We start from the raw sequence: 17697 nt of genomic DNA, 5'->3' as shown, positions 1-17697 counted from the left end.
GTTACAACTTATTAAAAATTGCATTGGCTCACTGGTATTGTTGCTATTGTCAGTGTGAGGTCCTTGTTTAATCAAGATCAAATACAACAATGTAAATTCAATATACAGGTCAATAGTGTAACAATGTGTGGCCTTTTTCATTTTCAACCCACACGAGTGTCTGTACTCGGATTGATGCTATGCCACTCAGCACCTATGTGGTTATAATTTCCTCCAATCAGGATTCCTTCAATCAGGATTCCCCTCCAATCGCATCGGAGGTTGTGGTAGAAACTCCTGAAGCCTCCTCTTTTTCTTCAAGTGGAACAATGTGTTTTAACTAGAAGTCTGCATCCAGGTGAAGTCACAGTTCATGGTGTTCGACATCACTCCATACCTCTGGTACTCAGCCACACGCTCTCAAAAAGAAGTTGGTTTTCCTTCCAGTGAGATGGACTCCATGAAGTCAAAGGGTTTTCTGTCAAATAGACCCTGGGATAGAAAGCATCTGTTTTGCTCTTGCAACCTCGTTTGGTCATTGTCAACCAAGCATGACATGCCATACTCATGGATTGGATAGGACCAACAGGCTGGCGCTATGTATACGCTACCTACACACAAAAAAATATCAACAAATACTATGTTGTAGAATCAAAATAATGATGAAAGACTCACCTTGGCCAATCCCAGTCTTGGAGTAAACGTCCTGCCACAAACTCAATGTACTGCTTCTCAGCAACCATTAATCCCAATCAGATCCACAGGTAAGGCCTCTGTCAGAAACTCCTGAAATGTGAACATGTGTGGTTATGACACGTTCCAGATTCCGTTAAAATGTGTGGTTATGGACACGTTCCAGATCCCGTTAAAATGTGTGGTTATGGACACGTTCCAGATTCCCGTTAAAATGTGTGGTTATGGGGACACGTTCCAGATTCCCGTTAAATGTGTGGTTTGGACACGTTCCAGAGTCACTGTAATGTGTGGTTATGGACACGTTCCAGATTCCGTCAAAAATGTGTGTATGGACACGTTTCCAGATTCCTGTTTAAATGTGTGGTTATGGACACGTTCCAGAGTCACTGTAAAATGTGTCCTTATGGACACATCAGATTCACCATAAAATGTGTGTTATGGACACGTTCCAGATTCAGGTTAAATGTGTCTTATGACACGTTCCAGATTCACGTAAAATGTGTCGTTATGGACACGTTCAGATTCACGTTAAAATGTGTCCTTATGGACACGTTCCAGATTCACGTTAAATGTGCCCTTATGGAGGGTGGCTACTTTGAAGAATCTTAAATATAAAATATACACTTTTTTGGTTACTACATGATTCCATATGTGTTATTTCATAGTTTTGATGTCTTCATTACGTATTCTAGCAATGTAGAACATAGTACATAATAAAGTAAAACCTCTTGAAATGAGTAGATGTCCAAACTTTGACTGGTACTAGCATTATAGCCAAATCGATGATGCCTAACGAACAGCAAAAGCACAGCCTATGTCCAATCCAACTATCCCCATAGTACAAAAGTGCAGCTATTCCTGTGGAGAAAATATAATATTCCAAATACTGGGACAGACTTTTTTTACGCAAACGTGGCTGATGGCAACAATCGAACTTTTACATAAAATGACTATTTCTTCACATTATAAGCGCGCATTTCACACGAGTGGCGCAGAGGCTTAAAGTGTGAGTATCATTAAGTGACGCGTCAATGCAATTACGCATGTATGTTTTATTATAAGGTTATTTTTCATGAGTGAAATTTATCTCACAAATTGAAACTCACCAGCTGCTTATGAATCAGTTAGGTCTACACCCCTTATAAAAGCGGATTAATGTCTTATTTTAGAAGTTATTTGCAGCACGTGTTAGTGGGAGAATATACAGAAACCTATTAATAATAAGAAAACTAGGCTATGGCTAGGCTACACAAGGTTAAACTATGATTAGAATATATATTTTTTTATTGTTTCTTATCTGCTGGCATTCAATCACAGTGTAATATAATCATTCACAAGAGGAATGGCGAATATTTGTCACCCCATCAGAAATTGCTTGATTTACCTGGTTTGAATATACTAAATATTTGCATGTGAAATCTGTTTTGATTTAAATTGTACCATGCCCTTTATCAGAAATGGGCAGTGGGAAAACATTCATCTATGCACTTCAAATCAAAGTACTGGTCACATATTTACAGATGAATTATAGTGTAATGAATGCTTTGTAAAATAGCGAAGGAGAAGACGCTTTTCCTCAGTAGCTATCTCTGTTGCAAAAGCAAGCAAATGTGTTATATATTAGCGAAGTTTGAAATAACAATATGTAGCCGTAGTCTGAAGAAGTCGATGGATCCTTCCTTACTTTTTATAGAGCTTCACTTGTTCCAACGCAATTCAAGCCTATGAATGTTGCACGCACTGAGTCATAAGCTCTCGTGGAAGTGTTTGTTAGATTAGCATGTGTCAACGGTGACTAGGTGGGACAATAGTTGCTGCAGTACCGGGTTGTTAGTACGTTTGTTAGGCTACTAACGAGCCATCGCACAGCATCAGAGCTGGAGAAGCCTATCACCTAAGCATTCAGTGGAATATTTGACTGACTTCAAGACTCTGGTGTACGGGTAAACGCGTCAACAGCACGACAGATACGATTACTCTGATGTTAGACATAGTTAATTTCCGACTACCTGCTTCCAATGCTGACAGTTTGGTAATTGTCTTTAACCTGGTCCTGTACGGTTTCTTACTATGTAAGATGTACAACAGTACGGCAAAGTACAGTGCAGGCCCGAAGAATACAAACATACATTAAAGATCAATAATCCTATGATGACAGTTATATGGCGGGAGGTCATACATTAGCTTGTACTTTTTCTATCAAATAACAGCAAAACGTTAAGACTGAAAATGTTCAGCGCATCAAGATTGCTCAGATTTCCTGTTTGTTTTTTTTTGAGAAAAGAGCCAAACTGGACTGTTTCCAGTCCAAGAGGGCCCGAACTTTGGTTTAATGTTTACTACCTCTAGTTAATTAATCACCTGATTGTTCCCAGGTGTAAATTACTTCATGATTAGACGGGGAACAACTAAAAAGAGGCCAGTGGAACTGGTTTGGAGGTTCAGGAGTTGTAGGGACACAGAGCATCTAACCTCGTCTCTGCTGATGAGCCCCTCGTTGGAGTGGTGAGCCCAGGCATCAGGCCTCTCTTCTTAAACGCAATAAACAGCCAAGCAAAACGACCCAGAGAGAAGATGCCCTCCACTGCAGCGAACGCTACTATCGCTCCCCTGTGGAGGAATTACCCAACATGGCAGGAATGGTTTAATTTAAATAAAGCAGCATAAAAAAAAATGGTGGTCAATAGCAGCGACAGGCTGAATTATTAAACATGAAGAAAGCACACCAAGTAACTATCCACCGACACATATGAAACATTTCATGTCCCAGTCATGTTTTACTATAGCTAACGAGATCATTTTCCTAGCCATGCTAGGGGGGGGGGGGGGGGGGGGGGGGGGGGGGGGGGGGGGGGGGGGGGGGGGGGGGGGGGGGGGGGGGGGGGGGGGGGGGGGGGGGGGGGGGGTGGGGGGGGGGGGGGGGGGGGGGGGTGTCAGGGTCAACACTGTTTACTTAGGCAAGGGATCATTTCCTAGCCATGCATTGTCGCAGGGTCAACACTGTTCTATATGCAATGAGATCCATTTTCCTAAGCCATGGGCATTGTCCAGGGTCCAACACTGTTACTATAGCATGAGGATAAATTTCCTAGCATAGCATTGTCCAGGATGAACACTGGGGTTACTAATAAAGCAAGTGAGGATGGCAAATTTCCTAGCCAGTTAAAATGTGTTCTTATGTACACGTTCCAGATTCACGTTAAAATGTGTCCTTATGGACACGTTCCAGATTCACGTTAAAATGTGTCCTTATGGACACGTTCCAGATTCACGTTAAAATGTGCCCTTATGGAGGGTGGCTACTTTGAAGAATCTTAAATATAAAATATACACTTTTTTGGTTACTACATGATTCCATATGTGTTATTTCATAGTTTTGATGTCTTCAYTATTATTCTACAATGTAGAAMATAGTACAAATAAAGCAAAACCTTTGAATGAGTAGATGTCCAAACTTTTGACTGGTACTGTACWTTRTCAGCCAAMAWGATGAGTRGGCCTAACGAACAGCAARAGCACTAGCCTATGTCAATCCACTATCCCCCATAGTACAAAAGKTGATCTATTCTGTGCGAGAAATAAATATTCCAAATAGTCTGGGACAGACTTTTTTTTTTTAACGCAACGTGGCTGATGCAACAGATCAGAACATTTAGCATAAAATGACTATTTCTTCACATTATAAGCGCAGCATTTCACACATGGCAGTAGGCTTATAAGTGTGAATGTTCCATTAGTGACCGCAAATGCAATTACGCATGTAATGTTTTTATTATAAAGGTTAATTTTTATGATGAAATTTATCTTCCCCAAACTTGAAACTCACACGCTGCTTATGAATGCCAGTTAGGCTCTACACCCCTTATAAAGCGGATTAATGTGCTTAATTTTAAGAAGTTATTTGGCCACTGTAGTTGTGATACAAACCTTATAATAATAAAAAAATAGGCCTATGGGCTAGGCTACACAAGGTGTACAACTATGATTAGAATATAYWTTTTTTWATTGTTTCTTATGCTGGGCATCATACACACGTGATAATATATCATTCACAAGTGATAGGCGAATATTGTCACCCATCAGACAATTGCTGATTTACTCTGGTCTTTAAATATACTAAATATTTGTGTGAAATYTGTTTTGATTTAGAATGTACCATATGCACCTKTATCGAAATGGGCAGCGGGAAAAATATCATCTATGCACTTCAAAATCAAATTTACTGGTCACATATTTAGCAGATGTTATTATNATTGTTTCTTATGCTGGGCATCATACACACGTGATAATATATCATTCACAAGTGATAGGCGAATATTGTCACCCATCAGACAATTGCTGATTTACTCTGGTCTTTAAATATACTAAATATTTGTGTGAAATYTGTTTTGATTTAGAATGTACCATATGCACCTKTATCGAAATGGGCAGCGGGAAAAATATCATCTATGCACTTCAAAATCAAATTTACTGGTCACATATTTAGCAGATGTTATTATRAGTGTAATGAAATGCTTGTAAATAGCGAATGGAGAAYGCTTTTCCCATCAGGTAAGCTATACTCCTGTTGCAAAGACAAGCAATGWGCTTAATATTAGGAAAGTTGAGAAATAAATATAGTAGGCCTAGTCTATAGAAGTCTGATGGGATCCTCCTCTTTTTAATAGAGGCCATCACTCTGTTCTCACGCAATTCCATAGCCTATTGAAATGTTGCACAACATGAGMTCATAAGCTCTCGTGGARTGTTTGATTAGATTAGCATTGATGTCAACGTGACTAGTGGGACAATAGAGTGCTGAGTACCAGGCTGTTAGTACGTTTGGTAGGCTACTAACGACCATCCGCAAGCATCAGAGCTTGGAGAARCCTAATCACCTAAACRGTCACGTGGAATTTGACTGMCTTCATGACTCTGGTGTGGAGGTAATACGGTCAACAGCACGAGGCGAGAGTCATGCATCTACTTCTGATGTTAGACAGTATTCATTTCACGGACTCACCTGCTCAATGCTGACAGCTTTGGTGATAATGTCCTTTACCCTGTCCTCTGACGGTTTCTTCACTATGTAGCTGTACAACAGACAGGCAAAGTTACAGTGCAGGCCCTGAAGATACAAACATACATTAAAAGATCAATACTCTATAGTGACAGTTATATTGGCAGGGAGGTCAATACATTTTAGCTGTTGCTACTTTTCTAATCAAATAACAGCAAAACGTTGAGACTTCACTGGAAAATGTTCTTGTATATAATAATATATGTATAATGTAGCTTAGATGTCCTTTGAAAAGAGACTAAAACTGGACTGTTCAATCCCAGTCCAAGAGGGCACAAACACTTCTGGTTTATGTTTACTACCTGCTAGTTAATTAMMCTCACCTGGTGTCCCAGGTGTAAATTACTTCCTGATTAGAGGGGAACAACTAAAAAGAGCCAGTGGAACTGGTTTGGAGGTTCAGAGTTGTAGGGACACAGAGCATCTAACCTCGTCTCTGCTGATGAGCTCGTTGGAGTAGGTGAGCCCAGGCATCAGGCCTCTCTTCTTCAACCAATAAACAGCAGCAAACGACCCCGAGAAGAAGATGCCCTCCACTGCAGCGAACGCTACTATCCGCTCCCCTGTGGAGGAATACCAACATGGAGGAATGGTTTAATTTAAATAAAGGCAGCATTAAAAAATGGTGTCAATAGCAGCGAAGGCTGAATTATTAAACATGAAGAAAGCACACAATAACTATCCACCGACACATATGAAACATGTCATGTCCCAGCCAGTCACTGTTACTATAGCAACGAGGATCATGTCCAGCAGTCACTGTTACTATAGCAACGAGGATCATGTCCCAGCCAGTCCACTGTTACTATAGCAACGAGGACCATGTCCCAGCCAGTCACTGTTACTATAGCAACGAGGATTATTTCCTAGCCATGCATTGTCCAGGGTGGACCTGTTACTATAGCAATGAGGATATTTCTAGCCATGCATTGTCCAGGGTCAAACTGTTACTATAGCAATGAGGATCATTTCCTAGCCATGCATTGTCCGGGTCAACACTGTTACTATAGCAATGAGGATCATTTCCTAGCCATGCATTGTCCAGGGTCAACACTGTTACTATAGCAATGAGGATCATTTCCTAGCCATGCATTGTCCAGGGTGGACACTGTTACTATAGCAATGAGGATCATTTCTAGCCATGCATTGTCCAGGGTGGACACTGTTACTATAGTATGAGGATCATTTCTGCCTATGCATTGTCCAGGGTGCAACACTGTTACTATAGCAATGAGGATCATTTCCTAGCCATGCATTGTCCAGGGTGGACACTGTTACTATAGCAATGAGGATCATTTCCTAGTCATGCATTGTCCAGGGTGGACACTGTTACTATAGCAATGAGGATCATTTCCTAGCCATGCATTGTCCAGGGTGGACACTGTTACTATAGCAATGAGGATATTTCTAGCCATGCATTGTCCAGGGTCAACACTGTTACTATAGCAATGAGGAATCATTTCCTAGCCATGCATTGTCCAGGGTCAACACTGTTACTATAGCAATGAGGATCATTTCCTAGCCATGCATTGTCCAGGGTCAACACTGTTACTATAGTCAATGAGGATCATTTTCCTAGCCATGCATTGTCCAGGGTCAACACTGTACTATAGTAATGAGGATCATTTCCTAGCCATGCATTGTCCAGGGTCAACACTGTTACTATAGCAATGAGGATCATTTCCTAGCATGCATTGTCCAGGGTGACACATGTTACTATAGCAATGAGGATCATTTCCTAGCCATGCATTGTCCAGGGTGGAACTGTTACTATAGCAACGAGGATCATTTCCTAGCCATGCATTGTCCAGGGTCAACACTGTTACTATAGCAATGAGGATCATTTCCTAGCCATGCATTGTCCAGGGTCAACACTGTTACTATAGCAATGAGGATCATTTCCTAGCCATGCATTGTCAGGGTCACACTGTTACTATAGCAATGAGGATCATTTCCTAGCCATGCATTGTCCAGGGTCAACACTGTTACTATAGCAATGAGGATCATTTCCTAGCGCATGCATTGTCCAGGGTCAACACTGTTACTATAGCAATGAGATCATTTCCTAGCCATGCATTGTCCAGGGTCAACACTGTTACTATAGCAATGAGGATCATTTCCTAGCCATGCATTGTCCAGGGTCAACACTGTTACTATAGCAATGAGGATCATTTCTAGCCATGCATTGTCCAGGGTCAACACTGTTACTATAGCAATGAGGATCATTTCCTAGCCATGCATTGTCCAGGGTCAACACTGTACTATAGCAATGAGGATCATTTCCTAGCCATGCATTGTCCAGGGTCAACACTGTTACTATAGCAATGAGGATCATTTCCTAGCCATGCATTGTCCAGGTGGACCTCTGTTACTATAGCAATGAGGATCATTTCCTAGCCATGCATTGTCCAGGGTCAACACTGTTACTATAGCAATGAGGATACATTTCCTAGCCATGCATTGTCCCAGGGTCAACACTGTTACTATAGCAATGAGGATCAATTTCCTAGCCATGCATTGTCCAGGGTCAACACTGTTACTATAGCAATGAGGATCATTTCCTAGCCATGCATTGTCCAGGGTCAACAACTGTTACTATAGCAATGAGGATAATTTCTAGCCATGGCATTGTCCAGGGTCAAACACTGTTCTACGGCAATGAGGATCATTTCCTAGCCATGCATTGTCCAGGGTGACACTGTTACTATAGCAAATGAGGATCATTTCCTAGCGCATGCATTGTCCAGGGTCAACACTGTTACTATAGCAATGAGGATCATTTCCTAGCCATGCATTGTCCAGGGTCAACACTGTTACTATAGCAATGAGGATCATTTCCTAGCCATGCATTGTCCAGGGTCAACACTGTTACTATAGCAATGAGGATCATTTCCTAGCCATGCATTGTCCAGGGTCAACACTGTTACTATAGCAATGAGGATCATTCTAGCCATGCATTGTCCAGGGTCAACACTGTTACTATAGCAATGAGGATCATTCCTCCTAGCCATGCATTGTCCAGGGTCAACACTGTTACTATAGCAATGAGGATCATTTCCTAGCCATGCATTGTCCAGGGTGGACACTGTTACTATAGCAATGAGGATAATTTCCTAGCCATGCATTGTCCAGGGTGGACCTGTTACTATAGCAATAAGGATCATTTCCTAGCCATGCATTGTCCAGGGTCAAACACTGTTACTATAGTAATGAGGATCATTTCCTAGCCTGCATTGTCCAGGGTGGACACTGTTACTATAGCAATGAAGTCATTTCCTAGCCATGCATTGTCCAGGGTCAACACTGTTACTATAGCAATGAGGATCATTTCCTAGCCATGCATTGTCCAGGGTCAAACACTGTTACTATAGCAACAGGGATGTTACAGCTGTGAGACTGTCCCTTTTTCAAGAACTCACCAAAAGTGGATTGGTGTCAGAGATCCACTGGATGGCCCATTCCGCTTTCCTTCTCACACACGGCATAGTCTGAATGGCATTGAACAAATGCTCCCGTGTACAGACAAGGGAAACGGAGAACAGGTTTAGAACATTACATTGTGCCTGCAGATCAAAACCAACCAAACCCTCAAAGTCTAGTATCATCTTTTCACCACAATGATCTCAACTGACAAAATGAGCTCCATATACCACCTGGTGAGATACGAGGGCCTGTGTTCATAATGCATATTTTTATTTTTCCGTTATTTTACCAGGTAAGTTGATGAGAACAGTTCTCATTTGCAGCAACGACCTGGGGAATAGTACAGGGGAGAGGAGGGGGATGAAAGAGCCAATTGTTAAACTATCACAGGAGGGAGTGCTGATCTAGGATCAGTGTTGCCTTTTGGATCATAATGAATACGGTTACATGGACAGGGAAGACCTGATCCTAGATCACTACTCCCTACTCTGAGATGCTTCATGATGCGGGCCTAGGATGCATTCCACACGTCACGTACCTCTCCTCAGAGTCCCTGATGTAATGTTTGATGAGCATGCCATACATCTCATTAGACTCTAGTCACGTACCTCTCCTCAGAGCTCCTGATGTTGATGAGCATGCCATACATCTCATTAGACTCTAGTCACGTACCTCTCCTCAGAGTCCCTGATGTAAGTGTTGATGAGCATGCCATAACATCTCATTAGACTCTAGTCACGTACCTCTCCTCAGAGTCCCTGATGTAAGTGTTGATGAGCATGCCATACATCTCATTAGACTCTAGTCACGTACCTCTCCTCAGAGTCCCTGATGTAAGTGTTGATGAGCATGCCATACATCTCAGAGTGGACGTTCTCTATGAGTATCTGGAACCCATAGAAGGATCGGGCCTCTGGGAGCTGCACCTCTTGACTAAACCTCTGGACCTGAGGGACGGATAACATCGTGTCGGCAGTGTAGCCTAGTGGTTTAGAGCGTTGGACTAGTAACCAAAAGGTTGCAAGATCAAATCCCCGAGCTGACAAGGTAAACATCTGTCGTCCTGCCCCTGAACAAGGCAGTTAACCCACTGTTCATAGGCCGTCATTTGAAAGAAAATAAGAATTTGTTCTTAACTGACTTGCCAAGTTAATAAAAGGTAAATAAATAAATATGGATATTATATATTAAGGCTGGGTTGAGAATACAGTATAATACGGTACTACTGTATAGCTACATCCATGATCTAGAAAAAAAAAACTTATGGGGAAGTTTCCCCGGACGCCTAGTCTTGGACACAAAAAGCCAGCTCAGTGGATAATCTCCATTAACACCTACAGAACAGGGTCCATAAGCCCTACAGTCAAGGGTCCTAACACCCTACAGACCAGGGTCCCTAACACCTACAGACCAGGGTCCTAAACCCTACAGACCAGGGGTCCTAACACCCTACAGACCAGGGTCCCTAACACGCGCCCTACGACCAGGGTCCCTAACGCCCTACAGACCAGGGTCTAACGCCCTACAGACCAGGGTCCCTAACGCCCTACAGACCAGGTCCCTACCGCCTACCAGACCAGGGTCCCTACCGCCCTACAGACCAGGGTCCCTAACGCCCTACAGACCAGGGTCCCTAACGCCCTACAGACCAGGGTCCCTAACGCCCTACAGACCAGGGTCCCTAACGCCCTACAGACCAGGGTCCCTAACACCCTACAGACCAGGGCCCTAACACCCTACAGACCAGGGTCGCACACTACAGCAGGTCCTAACACCTACAGACCAGGGTCCCTAACACCCTACAGACCAGGGTCCCCTAACACCCTACAGACCAGGGTCCCTAACACCCTACAGACCAGGGTCCCTAACGCCCTACAGACCAGGGTCCATAACGCCTACAGACCAGGGTCCCTAACACCCTACAGACCAGGGTCCCTACCACCCTACAGACCAGGGTCCCTACAGACCAGGGTCCATAACGCCCTACAGACCAGGGTCCCTAACACCTACAGACCAGGTCCTACCACCCTACAGACCAGGGTCCATAACGCCCTACAGACCAGGGTCGCCTAACACCCTACAGACCAGGGTCCCTACGCCCTACAGACCAGGTCCCAACGCACTACGACCAGGGTCCCTACAGACGCAGGGTCCCTACAGACCAGGGTCCGCTAACGCCCTACAGACCAGGGTCCACTAACGCCCTACAGACCAGGGTCCCTAACACCCTACAGACCAGGGTCCCTAACAGCCCTACAGACCAGGGTCCCTAACACCCTACAGACCAGGGTCTAACCACCCTACAGACCAGGGTTTATAACACCCTACAGACCAGGGTCCCTAACACCCTACAGACCAGGGTCCCTAACGCCCTACAGACCAGGGTCCTAACGCACTACAGTCCCTAACGCCCTACAGACCAGGGTCCCTAACGCCCTAACAGACCAGGGTCCTACGTAAGACCCCTCAACGACAGACCAGGGTCCCTAACGCCCTACAGACCAGGGTCCCTACGCCTAGCAACCAGGGTCCCTAACACCCTACAGACCAGGGTCCATAACCCACAGACAGGGTCCCTAACACCCTACAGACCAGGGTCTCATAACACCCTACAGACCAGGGTCCATAACACCCTACAGACCAGGGTCCATAACACCCTACAGACAGGGTCCATAACGCCCTACAGACCAGGGTTTATAACGCCCTACAGACCAGGGTCCTACAGACCGGGTCCATAACACCCTACAGACCAGGTTTTATAACACCCTACAGACCAGGTTTTTATAACACCCTACAGACCAGGGTTTATAACATACAGACCCTTTATTTGGCTTCAAGGAGGAAGAGGAGGAAGAAGAGAGGGACTCACAAGGTTCTCGGTGACGATGCCGTCGCTGGCAGCGAAGAAAGCTAAGATGTGAGAGATGAAGTGTTTCTCATCAGGCTTCAAGTTGTCCCAGTGTGCCAGGTCCTTAGATAGATCCACCTGCAGCACAGACGGTTACAGACAGTTCAACCACACATCAACCACACATCAACCACCTACATTAAACCGTGCTTTGTTTTTTAAGTGAGTGAGACTGTGTGTTGTATGTAGCATATTGCCTCGCTCTTCTGACATTAGGCTTTACAAACCACACATCAACCTAGCAAGCCTTCACTCAGTTCACACATTCAAAATGAGGGAGTATTGTTTCATGTATTCTGAGGACTGCCTTACTCCTTTTCAGGGAATAGGCAGCATTTGGAATTCAAGTTAATTAGCCCCCACCTCTTCCACTGTCCAGAAGGAGGCCTGGGCCTGTTTGTACATCCTCCAGATGTCAGGGTACTGGATTGGAAAGATGACAAAACGCCTGGGGTTGTCTCTGAGTAAGGGCTCATCCTCCGTGCTGTGCTGCTGGTCTGCGCCTTTATGGCTGTTCTGTGTGAAACAAGACCACAGCTTCTTCATCTTACAGCATACAGTCACCCGGACATCAACTGAAATATATTTGATWACGTTTTAGGATGGTAGGCGTATCTGAGATACAGATGGCAAACAAATACGCCTTCAATTGTGTTACCACTGGTTGGAGAATATTGATCAGTACATAGTCGTTGATTCAGCTGATCTAGCCAGTGGTGGAGGTCTATGTTTTTAGGTGAGGTAGTGCAACAAAAAAACAACGTAAATGACATCATTTCCTCAAAGTTTGTACCGACAGACGTAGCCAATTGAATAGCCCATCATTGTAGAATATGCATAGAGAAATGCGTCCTCCAATTACAACGTCTACCTATGCCCACACACAGGCTATTGTCTAAACCTTAGTTAAATAAAGGTTAAAGAAAATAAAGAAACATTTATATTTTGAATACCCTCAAACACCAATTTAGGCATACGTATTTTAAAAACAGGTCATCATCACTGTCAATGGGGAATGGTCATTCTCCACGTGTCGCTCTACACCGGTCATTCTCCACGTGTCGCTCTACACCGGTCATTCTCCACGTGTTGCTCTACACCGGTCATTCTCCACGTGTCGCTCTACACCGGTCATTCTCCACGTGTCGCTCTACACCGGTCATTCTCCACGTGTCGCTCTACACCGGTCATTCTTCTCGTGTCTGCTCTACACCAGTCATTCTCCACGTGTCGCTCTACACCAGTCATTCCTCCACGTGTCGCTCTACACCAGTCATTCTCCACGTGTCGCTCTACACAGTCATTCTCCACGTGTCCGCTCTACACCAGTCATTTGATCTCAATTATTTTAATGGGAATTTAGATATTCTTGTATTGCTTTTGATGAGTGAATTAACGCAGATGGTGTTAAACTATTAGCTTTCTGTATTTTGTTCAATCAAGTCTATATCCTGTTAGTGGTGAGTAATGACCTACGACTACGTGGTATACTGTGTCTATATCCTGTCTAGTGGTGAGTAATAGACCTACGACTACGTGGTATACTGTGTCTATATCCTGTCTAGTGGTGAGTAATAGACCTAAGACTACGTGGTATACTGTGTCTATATCCTGTCTAGTGGTTGAGTATAGACCTACGACTACGTGGTATAATACTGTGGCTATAACTAATAGACTACGACTACGTGGTACTGTGACTATTTGTAGGCTATAGACTAATGTAAATACAGTACCAGTCAAAAGTAGAACACCTACTCATTCAAGGGTTTTCTTTATTTTACTATTTTCTACATTTGTAGAATAAAGTGAATACATCAAAACTATGAAATAAACATATGGAATTATGCAGTAACCAAAAAAAAGTGTTAAACAAATCACAATATATTATATGAGATTCTTCAAAGTAGCACCTTTTGCCTTATGACAGCTTTGCACACGCTTGGCATTCCTCAACCAGTTTATACCCAACTTTCCAGTTAGTTGTCTTGAAGTCACTGAAGTCAGTTGGATGACCGTTCAAAACGTTTTCCCAGTCGGAGTTTGTTTATTCCGACTTTCCAGTTCGTTAACTTGACTTCAGTGAGTTCAAGACTTCGCAGTTCCAAGTTAAAGATGTTTTGAGCGCAGCAAAATCTTGCTTTATTGACAGCATGGCAATGTCGGATGTTTATCATTTTAACTAGGAAAAACCACTTAATCCAGATTAGGGAACCACACAGCCAGATTCTTCCAAACCACTCATTGTTGAATTTGCGATTTCCAACTTGTTGTGTAAGTTTATGTCCAATAGCCGATGAGCACCGATACATTTGATCTATTTGACAAGGATTAAAAGGATTTTCAAGTAGATTGTCAACTTGATTCATGATGATGATGCTAGCTAATATTTAGAAAGTATGATGTTGACATGATCAGTCCAATCAAAGCTACAGTAGATATAACATGATTTGACTAATTGTATCTGTGGCCAATGACCTTGAGCCTTCTTGGATGGGCACTTTTAATGTAACTCTATGGCAGCACCCAAGGGCTATACATTTTCTAGCTCTACCCTTAGACTTGGCTGTGAAGTAGTGTCCCCATGAGTGACAGAACACTGAGCCAATCATGGCGCAACGCTGCTGGCTCGCCCCACCACATAGAAAGACTGAGCATGGCTGAAACACCTGCATTTTGGAGCTGCCTTATCAAGAAGAAAAAAGAACAATGCTTGTATGCAGCTTCATTAACTCAGTGATATATACATTTTTTTATTTTATTTTTTTTTTTTAACATTGTTTGCAAACTTATATGTGACACGTATTATAAAAATAACATGCAAAGCAGGTGTGGCCGATGTGAATGGCTAGCTAGTTAGTGGTGGGGCGCTAATAGTGTTTCAATCGGTGACGTCACTCGCTCTGAGACCTAGAACTAATTGTTCCCCGCCGCGGCTTTTGTGGCGCGATGGGTAACGATGCTTCGTGAGTGACTGTGGTTGATGTGTGCAGAGGGTCCCTGGTTCGAGCCCAGGTTGGGGGGAGGAGAGGGACGGAAGCTATACTGTTACACAGGCAAGCCTTTTTTGCAAAAAATGTGGGGCTGTTCACCTGCCCTGAATGACTAGTCGCCACWGGTCCTAGGCAAAATGGTGTCGCCTTCACCAAGTGGTCACATAATTCTGGGTTACACTGCACAAGAGGGGTCTGTGGAGGTTTATGAACATCCTCAAGGCAGACACACAAATGTTTTTCCAACGGTCTGATTGGCCKAAGTAGTCAGGACCGACTGACCTCTGCAGTGCACACAACCTAATAGTTCGTCATTCTCGCCACTGCCAGAGAGAAGACCGGGACGAAACCACCATTTATTTACCTACCTCTAGGCTGCTATACATATTTGGTTTGACATTCTAGTTTCATATAATTGTAGTGGTAATTAAATAACATTTATTTAGAATGTATCTGAATAAATTTTCCAGAAATAGTTTGACCAGCTCCATRTATTCTCGAGTCAAATAGAAAATAGTGAGGGTACGCCGCTCCACCGCGCTCCGGCAGCAACCCCATACACCATTTTTTGTTTCATAACGTCGGTGAAAACACACGGACGACAATGCAGTTCTTAGATAAAAGAGCAGCAACATTATATTTGACATCAATAAATAAGTTGTCTGCTATTATAAATTACATCTGGGTAACATGCTCTTTGTGATCGCAGTCTTTCTCGACCACATTTACATTTAGATCAACAATCAACGCAGCAATATTGYAGTAATGTATCACAGTCGTTCGCCAAGGTGCCTGCCCTGAATACTGCTTAAGGTTTTGATTGTTCCATACTGTTTAGCGGACTAMACTACATACATCTCAGCTCTCAGTTGTTGCAGTTGTAGCGGTSTTTGTTTTTAAGGTTACACAAGCTCACACACTAAGCTATTTAAAGTGGCATAGTAATAACGTTACAACTATACACAATGAAGAAGAAAAAATAAGCATTTCGACAGGTTTACATTGTTGTTACCTGGTAATCCTTGGACTCTGTGAGTACATTCGTTAGATTTGAGCAGTCCATTTCGTGAACAACCAACAACACTAAAGCAGCGAAGTMGCTCCTGCTAGTGTTCACCGTGTTGTGTTTGGTCTGGTCACAGCGTTTCTCAACCCAGAGGCGTAACATCGCGAGAAGTTCCGGGAACGTAGGCGAAACMGACCAGGCCGGGGTTTYAGGTTCCACAAGTCAGTGAGAAACGTTACATGTTTTTCTTTAGATCTACATTTTCTCAAAATCTAAACGCACAACCTAGATTTGAGTCAATGTCTACAGTAGTTGAACATGTTACTACTCCAACCCCGTGAAAGTGACAAACTGACACGTTTTCATTTTCGTAAAAAACAACTTTATATCGAAGGAGTGCCTTTGATTTAACGCACAATTCGACCAAGATAATAGAGGAAGAGATAAGAATCCCAGCAAGAAATAAATGGCGTAACTCTGCCGGCAGACGTCGACCAATCGCGTTCCCGTTGTCATGCTGCATCAAACGGCTGCTAAACTAATCGTTAAGCAATACCTTCTAAACGTCAAGATATTGTAATTTATTTTACCTTTATTTAACTAGGCAAGTCAGTTAAGAACAAATTCTTATTTTCAATGACGGCCTAGGAACAGTGGGTTAACTGCTTGTTCAGGGGCAGAACGACAGATTTTTACCTTGTCAGCTCGGGGATTCGAACTTGCAACCTTTCGGTTACTGGCCTTGCGCCCCCATGAATGAAACAATGCAGGGAGCAGGTGTGAACGAACCTCGACCTTCGAGGCCCAGGGTCGTTACACTATGTTACCACGTTCATTTGCTAGTCAGAAATAGGTAACTCTGAAATRTTCGACTTGATAATTRGTTGTAGTTACAMACATGCCGTKTTCAACCATTTAGCARGTCAGAGTTTCTTAGTTCCGACTAGCATGTGAAWRCCGCATGAATCGAGAAACCTCTATTTTCCTCGATAGTWTGCAATGACACTATTTCAAAACAATACGATATTACAGAGAACATGTTAATTATCTCGGAAAATAGGTGTAATGTTGTTACTTCTTGTTCACGTAATTCATGCTAATGTTGGGTTTTTGAGCTAGAATTCACTCTAATTCATTCCTTGAAGGAGTGATCTCCTTGTCCCAGAATCGTCAAGCATGCACCGCGCGGCCCATTGACGACGCATGGGCAACGCACACAACCGGCGTTAAGAAACCAATGAAGTTTACCATCTCCTCAAAATAATCTCTACGTTAGACCCGATGACGTATTTCTGCGCATGCGTTTATCTAGCCAACGTCACCAGAGGTCGGTCGGCGTCTTAATTCCCCGTGCACCTTATTTGCGGCAGTATTATGTAATGACAATACAAGTTGCTCTCTCTCCGGAGCTCAACATTTGTTTTAATATCCTTTTCTGATTGACTGAAAATTGATATCGAAAATGTACTACACAGTAAGGATTGGACTCTTTAATCTTTCCTGCAAATAGGCCTACCTATGAGAACTATATACCTAAACTAGATAACTATAGGCCTACCCATGATAACTATAGGCCTACCCATGATAACTATAGGCCTACCCATGATAACTATAGGCCTACCCATGATAACTATAG

The 17697-nt window shown here is 43.2% G+C and overlaps 1 protein-coding gene across 1 annotated transcript; it reads right to left on the bottom strand.

Moving 5' to 3' along the window:
* Nucleotides 1–44: 44 nt before the first annotated feature.
* rrm2b (ribonucleotide reductase M2 b) lies at nt 45–16238 on the bottom strand. Its single transcript, XM_070438684.1, is given in 11 exon segments — nt 45–471; nt 655–714; nt 716–765; nt 5678–5782; nt 6164–6297; nt 9154–9168; nt 9171–9243; nt 9967–10104; nt 12027–12143; nt 12429–12581; nt 16068–16238. Coding segments are annotated over 11 exon segments (1107 nt in total). The 5' UTR covers nt 16224–16238; the 3' UTR covers nt 45–365.
* Nucleotides 16239–17697: the final 1459 nt, after the last annotated feature.

Source organism: Salvelinus sp. IW2-2015, unplaced genomic scaffold, assembly GCF_002910315.2.
Source record: "Salvelinus sp. IW2-2015 unplaced genomic scaffold, ASM291031v2 Un_scaffold1112, whole genome shotgun sequence".
Taxonomy (NCBI): domain Eukaryota; kingdom Metazoa; phylum Chordata; class Actinopteri; order Salmoniformes; family Salmonidae; genus Salvelinus; species Salvelinus sp. IW2-2015.
Note: the sequence above shows the minus strand (reverse complement) of the source record. Positions and strands in the feature narration are given on the sequence as shown.